The 10,689-nt window shown below is 47.6% G+C and overlaps 1 protein-coding gene across 1 annotated transcript in view; it reads left to right on the top strand.

Annotated features, from left to right (window-relative positions):
* Positions 1-7,511: 7,511 nt before the first annotated feature.
* SRRM3 (serine/arginine repetitive matrix 3) overlaps positions 7,512-10,689 on the top strand; it is a 56,289-nt gene continuing 53,111 nt past the window's right edge. Inside the window, exon 1 of the mRNA XM_035139984.2 lies at positions 7,512-7,735. Within this exon, the coding sequence (XP_034995875.2) occupies positions 7,512-7,735 (224 nt within the window). The remainder of the gene's footprint in view (positions 7,736-10,689) is intronic.

The following is a 10,689-nucleotide window of genomic DNA, read 5'->3' as shown; positions in this document are numbered from 1 at the left end:
CTCCAGATGTTTTGGACTACAATTCCCATCTTCCCCGACCACTGGTCCTGTTAGCTAGGGATCATGGGAGTTGTAGGCCAAAACATCTGGAGGGCCACAGTTTGGGGATGCCTGGTCTAGAGAGCCAGTGTGGTATAGTGGTTAAGAACAGGGGACTCGTAATCTGGTGAACCGGGTTCGCTTCCCTGCTCTTCCACATACAGCTGCTGGGTGACCTTGGGCTAGTCACAATTCTATGAAGTCTCTCAGCCTCACTCACCTCACAGGGTGTCTGTTGTGGGGGAGGAGGGGAAAGGAGATTGTTAGCCGCTTTGAGACTCCTTCAGGTAGTGATAAAGCGGGATATCAAATCCAAACTCTTCTTCTTCTTCTTCTTCTTCTTCTTCTTCCTCTTCCTCTTCCTCTTCCTCTTCCTCTTCCTCTTCTTCTTCCTCTTCTTCTTCCGGCAAAGCACAGATGAAACCAAATTGGTGCAGGACCTCCCTCTCCTCCTCCTCTTCTTCTTCTCAGTGGTAATGGCTCTCTAGGGTTTCAGGCAGGGGAACATTTCTGGCCTGACCTGGAGATATATCTGGGATTCAACCCGGGGACCCTCTGCATGAAAAGCAGATCCCCTAACCCCTAAGCCATGTGGACCTTCTCATAGGAAGCTGCCTTATACTGAGCCAGATCCAATTAATCTAACTCTGCAACATTCATTCATTCATTCATTTATACACACACACACACACACACACACACACAGAGAGAGAGAGAGAGGTGTACCTATAGGCTGTCTTTTTAGCCCCAATAAACAAAGCAAATCAATAATGGAATCAAGTTAAACCCAAGCAGCTGCATTACTGTTGTTGTTTTTTAAGCATAAAACAATCCAGAATCAGACAGCATTTTTAACGCATTTTCTAAGAGGGTTTTGTTTTTTTAAAGAAAGATAGTCCCTGTCCATAAATATGCAATCCAGAGAAAAGGACAGGAAAGAGGAAATTAAGCTGAGGAGAGCCTTCACATTGAGAGGCAGTCTACCTTTATATTGCCCTTATCGCACTTATTTCAAGATGGGGAAAGCTGTGAGCTTGCAGGTGTTGTTGGATTCCTAACTCCCAGCAGCCCTGATAATTGAGCTTGCTAGCTGGGGCTGGCATTGGTAGGGGTGAGAAACATCAGAGCTTCTTCTTCTTCTTTTCCTTCTCCTTCTCCTTCTCCTTCTCCTCCTCTTCCTCCTCCTCCTCCTCCTCCTCCTCCTCCTCCTCCTAGCTGAGGTTGGATGGCCATCAGTCAGGGATGCTTTAGTAGCGCTTCCTGCGTTGCATGGGGTTCGAATAGATGACCCTTGGGGTCCCTGTCAACTCTACAATTCTATGAGTCTATGATTATTTATCGATTTATTGATTTCCCACCCTTCCCACCCCAGGGCAGATTGCAGCATTAAAACACAGTATTAGAAACAATTCAAAACAACAACTTAAAACCATAAAAAACAAGGCAGGTCCTAAAAAACATACACCTCAAGTGCCAAACGATCACAGTAAAGTAGTACAACATCAGCAATCTCCAAAAACTGTATAATGAAGGTGTCCAAATGCACCTCTGTGGGGAGGGAGTTCCACATCTTAGGGGCCACCACAGAGAAGGCCTTCTCCCCTTGGCCCTCGCTGAGGGTGGAGGAAATTTGTCTATAAGGAAGGAGGTAACCTTTCAGATATTTCAAATGTTCTCCACTCCCAAATGGGTGGAATGGAGGATCTAAGGGTTTCTCAAGCTAAATTAAGTATTTGTTTAGTAGGATTATAAAAATAATCATATTGTGCTATCAACATACATCACAAAACAATGCCCAAAACTGGCAGGGCCCTTCGCTCCAAGGAGCCTAAAATTTGTGCTTTAATTGGTGGGCAGGGAGCAACTGAGGAGGGAAGGGAGAGAAGGTAAAAAAGAGGTGGTCAAATGCAGACAGACTGTAGGCAATGAGGACCACCATACCTGGGCCAGGGGGAGGAGTCAACAAGCCCATGGGGGAGAGAGCTAGACAAGTGAGCTGGGGGAGAGATACCTCACAGGAGTAATGAGGAAGCATCATCTTGGTTGCCGGGGTAACCAGGATCCAGTGGGTTGGGGACACATCGGACTGGTTGCCATGGTGACAAGGACACAGATGCCTTCTACCTTTAGGCCCAGCAGAGGTGAGAACCTTGGGTGACACCCATACCATGCAATATCTTTCTCCAGAGCTAAAGTTCCCAGCTCCTCATGGAAGGAACCATGTGCTTTAAATGTGTGTTGAAAGGGTGTGGATGTGACCTTTAGGGATCTCAAGCGAGTTGTGAACATCGTTCAAAAGGAAGCAGGCGGTCAAAATCTATTTTAGGGCTGTGGGGGACAGACATTGAGCAACTTTAGCCTACAGCAAATGAAACACATTAAGCTCCCTCGCTCCTCACCAAACAGTACGGTTGGCAATTTACCTGGGTTTGTAGCAACAACAGGTGGAAATGTAAACCAGTACATCTTCTAGGATCACTTGGAAGAGGCAGCGTGGTGTAATAGTTAGAGTTTGGGATTTTTTGACCTGGGAGACCAGGAGCCGAATTCCCTCCTGGCCATGAAGCTCACTGGCTGACCTTGGGACAGCCACTGCCTCAGTATAGACCAGTGTTTTCCAAACATACAATAGCTGCAAACCCTTTTTGAGAGTCCATTCTTTATGGCGTACCCCACTTCTTGCACAAAGGTGATGGGGGTAGTTTTAATAATACTATTTTATCTATAATAAAGTAAAATGTGAAGAAGGTGTTGTGTACCTTTTGAAACCCTTTCATATACCCCCCAGGTATGTTTCCCACACTTTGGGAAACACAGCACTAAGGCGAAATAAAAATGCATACATTCATAGTGATAATATAGAGAATTTGCATTATATTAGAGGGAATTGCTTGTTAGAGAAAACTGCATACAAAAATGTACATATTAGGAGAAATTCACACTGAAGGGCTGACGAATTTTCATGAGATCTTGTGTTTTTGTTTTTAAAATCACCAACTGATGTGGAGAACTGAATATTGCAAAAATAAATGAAAATGAGAAGCCTAGAGGACCCAAAATTGACCAGTCGTGCCCCTCCTTCCCTGTCAAACATCAAAAGCAAACCAAACACAATGCTGGTTTTAAAAAAGAAAAAAAAACCATATTGTTGGGCACCAAAAATCAATGGCTGTCCATTACAAATGTGAGCTGCTGAATGAAGATCCAGTACAATGTGCAAACATTCAGGGAATACCCAGCGAACAGTCAAGGTCAACCTTTGCAGAGGAGAATGCAAGGGAACGGGGATGTGTTACGACTTCTAGAAGAGGGCGTCTGTTTCCAGCACATTTTCAGGCTTGCCTGAGAGGGCTGCTTTCACACAGGCGCGGTGCTCCACCTCTCCTCCAGTAATTCCTGCCCAATCATTCTTATCTCCTGCTGAATCCACCTCCATTAAGTGGCTGATTGCTTAATTATAAGCCTCTATTCTGCCCTCATTCCCTTCTGTTCCTCGCTAGCAGCCGGCAACCGTCTCTCTAGTCAATTCCGCGGCCAACAGGGTTAGACAGCTGTATTTATATTTCTGCTTGGTGTTTGAGCGCTCCTTCAGAATTAGCTGAAAAGCACTCCCGGGCTGTGTTGTGCCACAAATGCCCACTGCCGGTAATATGCCACCAACGTGGGCGGAATTGCCAATGGAGGCACGAGGCAGTCCCTTGCAAGGGGAGCGAGGAATCTCATTCAACCTGAGGACCGTATTCCAACTAGAAGGAGAAGGCTACTCCAAATATCCCATAAAAGTGAAGTGTAGGAAGGGACCCCAAGGGTTATCTAGTCCTGGAATGCAGGAATTCCTGCTACAGAAGCCCTGGCAGATGGCCACCTATCCAACCTCTGGTTAAACACTCGTGCCCCCAGAAAGTTCTTCCTCATTCATGGGCCAACTTTGCTGAGTCATGTAACAGGGGGGGGGGATCCTGGTGATGGAGGTTAATTGGGAGAAGGGAGCAGAGGAAAGCAGGACCCCGCCCCACCCGTTCAGTGTGTCTGTGCCATAATTTGCAACCAGCACCTGCCAAGTTGCATGCAGCTTTCTTATTAATATTTTTAAAATTATTATTCAAGGGACTCTCGCCCACCTGGAGAATCCAGCCCTCCCTCTGCCACCTGCAGGGGGCTAGGCAAACCTGGAGACTTCAAACAAAATAAAAGAATTCCTTCCAGCAGCACCTTAGAGACCAACTAAGTTTGTCATTGGTATGAGCTTTCGTGTGCATGCGCACTTCTTCAGATACCTGGAGCTCTGAGGCAACCCTATTAGTAGCATAGCGCTGCATTTGCCTTAGCAGAACAGTCCAGCTATACAGGCTTCCTGGTCGGGGCTTAGAAGTTTGCCTACACAGCATCTTCGCTCACCTGCATTCACACAGCAGTTTATTCCATCTCCCTGGCGATTCCCCACCTGTTTATTTCTGCATTCTTCTTCTTTGGCGATCCCTTGTAGCCGAGTAAGATTGTCTTCCATAAACACGGTTTTAACAATGAGTCCGTAAGTGATTGTGGAGGCCAATTCTGGATCCACACATCCTTCCACAGTGGGGACATGGGTTTCCGGGCGGGAGTTGATTGAGCTTTCACTCCACAGAAAAGCGACTTCCAGTCATATAGTAGAATACGGCGCAAGTTTAGCGCTCGTTTCCGCATCACTGCTTCCAGAGACAATCCGTCTGCAAATAGCATGGAAATGAATGCTAGACCTGGGCTATATTCGGCTACCTGTTCCTGGAACTGGCTTTTGTGTGAAAACGCAAACATAATGCAGACACTAACAGGTACGGAAAAAGAATAATCTGCTCGTAGGAAAATAGGACCTTTCTTTACACCGAGTCAGACCAACTCGAGGACATCCAATGAAGGTCGGAAGATTCAGGAGACAGATAAAAGAAAGGACTTTTCATGCAGCACATACAGTAGCTGAATTATGGAACTCACCCTTCCAGGAGACAATGAGGGCCACCAACTTTAAAAGAGGACTGGACAAATTCATGGAGGAGAGGGCTATCGATGGCTACTAGCCATGATGGCTAAGCTCTGCCTCTACACGATGCTTCGGAATACCCGTTGCTAGGAACTGCAGGAGGGGAGAATGTGCTTGTGCTCAAATCCTGCTTGTGGGTTTCCCTTTGCAGCACCTGGCAGATTTAGGGCAGCGTGGCCGGTTCCCCCACACCGGGCGTTGAGCCGAGGGGGTGCTGCAGGGCGGCACAACTATGACGTCGTAGTGCATGCGCAGAACAGAAGGTGCTGGGTTTGGGCTCTGCTGGAATTTGAAAGGCCAAAGGCCACTCTTGCACCTGGTTGGCTGCTGTGAGAACAGGATGCTGGACTAGATGGGCCATTGGCCTGATCCAGCGGGGCTCTTCCTATCTTCAACTGAATCGTTCATCTCAATATCATCCACACTCATCAGTCGTGGCTCTCCAGAATGTCGGACAGCCTTTTCTCCTAGCCTTACCTGGAGAGGGATTGCAAAGCAGATGCTCTGTCCCTGAGCTAAGCCCTTTTTTCCTCTTGCCAAAGCCGACCCCGTCAAAAGCTTCCAATCTGCAGGGAAGTGGGGGGTGGGGAGAGCTATGGAGCAATGTTCCAGATTAAAAATAGAACTGGGGTGGTGGTGGTGGTAGTTATATTCTCAGGTCCTCTTTCCCTTGCAAGCCACACACTGTTTGGGTCGCTCCTTTCCAGCCTAATTGGTGTTTTCCGTCGCGTTCAAAGCCGCCAGTCCCTCGGGTGCATATGCTTATTTATTGGGCATTTCTCTTCTCCCGCGTTCTCTCGCTCTCGCTCTCCCGCACCCCAGTGCCGCCGCCAATACTTTTGCACGCAGGAAGATGGAGCTGGCAAATTAGCATCTTGATTGTGCAAAAGCAGAAGAGGAGGAAAATGAGGCAACTTGTCTTCTGCAGAGTCCAGAGCGGTGTGTGTGTGTGTGTGTGTGTGATGCATAAGGAAGATACAAGCAATTACGCTGCCCCTAATAAGAGGCTCATCAAATGCCAGGGCAAACTCCCCTGGGGTATCCCTGCTGCTTGCACTTTCAAGCCAGGACTGGCATTAAATATTCTGATATCTGGACAGGAATTCTGATCAAGGTCCGGGAACTGGGAGGAGAACACACACACACACACACACACACACACACACACACACACACACACCATAGCTGCCAAGTCTCCCGGTTTTCGTGGGAAACCCCTGTATTTTAAACAGTTTCCCGCTGGCAGCCCGGTTGAAAAAAATCCCGTAAATCCCCCGGATTTCCTACCTGCCAGGGAGGCTCCATTTTGAGTCCTGGCGCCACCCAATTTACGGTGTCCATACAAATGCTGCTGATCCCGCATTTTTCGGCGGGAGACTTGGCAGCTATGACGCACACACACCAGCCTCATTTCTCTCTGAGCTGCTCCAATTGCTCAAGTCCTTTAATCAGCAATGCTGCGGCTGGCCACTGTGGTGGGAGACATACTGCCAATCCAGCCACTACAGTCTGGCTGCAGAATAAGAGGCTGAGCCAGTGGTGAACGGATGGGGAAACTCAGACTAGCAGCCTCAGGGCCCAGTAGAACCTCAGTGGAGCCTCAGGTCTCAATTGAGCCTTAGCAGACCCTCAGGCTTTGGTGGAGCCTCAATGGAACTTGGAGCCTCAATGGAACTTGGAGCCTCAATGGAGCCTCAGGTTTCAGTGGAGCTTCAGGTCTCAATGGGGCCTCAGTGAACCCTCAGGCTTTGGTGGAGTCTCAATGGATCTTCAGGCCTCAATGGAGCTTCAAGCTTCAGTGGAGCCTTGGTGGACCTTTGGGTCTCAATGGAGCCCTCAGAGGACCCTCAGGATCTGGTGGAGTCTTTGTGGAACCTCAGGCCTCAATGGAGCCTTGGTGGATTTCAGGCCTCAATGGGGCTTCAATAGAATGTCAGGCTCCTCAGTGATAAAGTTGGGTTATTTGATGCTTCGGGGTGAATGGGCTTGTGAAAGGCAGGGATGAGGAACCTCAGGCCCAAGTGCCAGATGTGGTCCTCTAGGCTTTTCTTTCTGGCCCTTAGGACTCCTCATATCATACACCCTTCTTCTCCGGATGTTACCCTGTTTATTTATTCACATCACCTGTACGTCTCCTTTTAGCCAAAAAGGCTCCCAGAGCGGCTTATGAAAAGCAATCCTAAGGCACTCCCCTGCCCAGTGGCTCACAATCTTAAAAAAAAAAAGACAAGACAAGTCACACAAGAAAAAAGGAGGAGGAGGGAGGAGGGAAAAGTGAGCCTCCTGAGAAACTTCGCTCCCAGAGCCTCTGAGTAAGAGAGCACCTGGCCTTTTGCTTAACTCCTGCTGTGTTTTAGGATGCAGAAATAAACATGCTTTTTTCTTTCTCCCTTTCTTCAATCTCAACAGGGTCTGCAGAAGGGCCACCCACCCAAATACACACCCAGCATTCATGGCTCTCTACAACAACGGTGCCAGGATGCCTTCGCCACAGGAGGCCTCCAATGGCTTCCCCCAGGCGGGGGCCTCGGGCACATGGCACAAGCCAGAGGACGAGGTGAGGCTGGTGGAGGCCGGTTTGGTGAAGAAGGCTCACCGAGAGATCCTGGACCATGAGAGGAAGCGGCGGGTGGAGCTGAAATGCATGGAGTTGCAGGAGATGATGGAGGAGCAAGGGTGAGCTCAACATTCATTTACTATGCATTTACTACTACTACTACTACCACCACCACCACTACATTTATATCCCATCTTTCCTCCATGGAGCTCAAAGTGGCATGTATAGTTCTCCTCATTTTATCCTCCTAACAGCCCTGTGAGGTAGGCTAGGCTAAGAGTGAGAGCCTGGCCCAAGGTCACTCAGTGAGCTTCATTGCTGAGTGTGGATTTGAACCCTGGTCTCTACCACGTCCTTGTCTCCTTGTCCATTATGTTACTGCTGACTGCTATTATTATTATTATTATTATTATTATTATTATTATTATTATTCCAATTCTATTTATTGACATAGCTGCCAAGTTTTCCCTTTTCTCGCGAGGAAGCCTATTCAGCATAAGGGAAAATCCCTTAAAATAAGGGATAACTTGGCAGCTATGTTTATTGACTTAGTTTAGAACATTTGTAAACCTCTTAACGTTTTGAAAACCTCTAATATAAAAGCAAAAAATATCATCAAAGCAAAAATACAGCCCAAGACGGGTAAAAGAGCAGCACAAAAGCATATCATTCTAATTATCGCCGTCAACACCAGTGTTGTGAGATGTGCATCTGAACCCACACTTGCGCACATTCAGTGCACAGCTCTGAGAGGATTGGAATCGTTTTGCTAGAGTCAGGACGTGTCTCCGTTCTGAATATGGGCTACATAGGAGGGAGTATAAAACCACCAGCCTCTGCTTGTCCTGTCGCCTTCTGGCTTACAGTTCCAGGGGAGGCCAAGTATACAGTGGTACTATTACTTCCCTTGATCTATAGCATCTAGATCAAGGGAAGTAATAGTATCACTGTATTCCGCTCTGGTCAGAACTCACCTGGAGTACTGTGTCCAGTTCTGGGCACCACAGTTCAAGAAGGATACTGACAAGCTGGAACGTGTCCAGAGGAGGGCAACCAAAATGGTTAAAGGCCTGGAAATGATGCCTTATGAGGAACGGCTTAGGGAGCTGGGTATGTTTAGCCTGGAGAAGAGAAGGTTAAGGGGTGATATGATAGCCATGTTCAAATATATAAAAGGATGTCATATAGAGGAGGGAGAAAGGTTGTTTTCTGCTGCTCCAGAGAAGCGGACACGGAGCAATGGATCCAAACTACAAGAAAGAAGATTCCACCTAAACATTAGGAAGAACTTCCTGACAGTAAGAGCTGTTCGACAGTGGAATTTGCTGCCAAGAAGTGTGGTGGAATCTCCTTCTTTGGAGGTCTTTAAGCAGAGGCTTGACAGCCATATGTCAAGAATGCTTTGATGGTGTTTCCTGCTTAGCAGGGGGTTGGACTGGGTGGCCCTTTGTGGTCTCTTCCAACTCTATGATTCTGTCCTCCTGTTTAGTGGAAAAGTCATTACCCTGTTAGCCACTGTGAGAAGAGGATGCTGGATTAGAAGGGCCAGTTGGGAGGTTTCCTAAAATACGTATTTTATTTTCTGTATGCACCTTATGTATTTATTTGAAGAATTTTTGCCCTGCTCTTTCACGGACACCCCCGAATACCCGAGACAATTGTCCCACACACCCAATAACATTGAACAGCTTGAAGGATGTACCGTGGCAGGGGCCTCCTTGGCACAAAAGGAAGCTCTAAGCGACCCTAATCCTGCACCATCCCTCCCTTCCTGTAATGATTAATCCAGCCCCAGACAGAGCCCCATAAGAAACAGGCCTCCTTACTCCCCACCCCCCACCCACTGAGAGCTCTGTTTAAAATGAAAAACAAGGAGGCGCTCTTTGGATGGGAGAACCTGCTGGAGAAGACAAATATTTGCAGTGGCACATTATTCATGGCATGGTCTTGGCAGTGGGGCTGGGCATCAGAGGGATTGAGCTATGCTGGAGACGGCAGATGGGCCCCTTGCTTCTCATTAGCTGTTTATTTATTTTGCAGAGGGAGGCTTTTGTTTTTTTTGAGAGCGTGAAGGAAACAACCCTGAATCGGAAACAAAGAAAGGAATTACTTCCTTTGTGGCTCTTGGTAGGGCGTATGGACCCTCCCAGTGGACACACCACAAAAATTGTTATACTAAATTCTGGGGTTGGCTTTTACAGGCTCCCTCCCCCCCCCATTCAGTTCCCCCCTAGGTTGGAGAAGATTGAGTGGAGGCAGATTAGATAAATAAAGGTCTTTATTTTTCTGCTGCGACAGAGTTTCGAGGACAGTAAGAGCTGTTCAGCAGTGGAATTTGCTACCAAGGAGTGTGGTGGAGTCTCCTTCTTTGGAGGTCTTTAAGCAGAGGCTTGGCAGGCATATGTCAAGAATGCTTTGATGGTGTTTCCTGCTCGGCAGGGGGTTGGACTGGATGGCCCTTGTGGTCTCTTCCAACTCTGCGATTCTATGATTCTATGAGGAGGCAAAGACCCAGAGCAAAGGTGTGTAACAGCTTTTAAAGACTTTAGAGATTGCCCAACCCCTTAGCCAAAGACCACCCAAAAGCATCATATAAGCATCACAGAAAGAGGCGGACTGCAACACAAATTTGAGAGTGTGGATTGTCGATCTGATAACCCTTGCTGATTGCATTATCCTGGCCAGTCCGGGCCATTCTTTTCAAATGGTTGTTGTTGTTTAGTCGTTTAGTCGTGTCCAACTCTTCGTGACCCCATGGACCATAGCACGCCAGGCACTCCTGTCTTGCACTGCCTCCCGCAGTTTGGTCAAACTCATGTTCGTAGCTTCAAGAACACTGTCCAACCATCTCATCCTCTGTCGTCCCCTTCTCCTTGTGCCCTCAATCTTTCCCAACATCAGGGTCTTTTCCAATGATTCTTCTCTTCTCATGAGGTGGCCAAAGTATTGGAGCCTCAGCTTCACGATCTGTCCTTCCAGTGAGCACTCATTTCTGAAACCATTGTCACAGACCTCCTCTATTCAATCTATAAAATGTGCTCTTTTGACAGACTCTGAACAATTTGTAAATGAA

This window comes from Zootoca vivipara, chromosome 15, assembly GCF_963506605.1.
Source record: "Zootoca vivipara chromosome 15, rZooViv1.1, whole genome shotgun sequence".
NCBI classification, from domain to species: domain Eukaryota; kingdom Metazoa; phylum Chordata; class Lepidosauria; order Squamata; family Lacertidae; genus Zootoca; species Zootoca vivipara.
The sequence above is the reverse complement of the archived record's forward strand: the minus strand, read 5'-3'. Positions and strand labels throughout refer to the sequence as shown.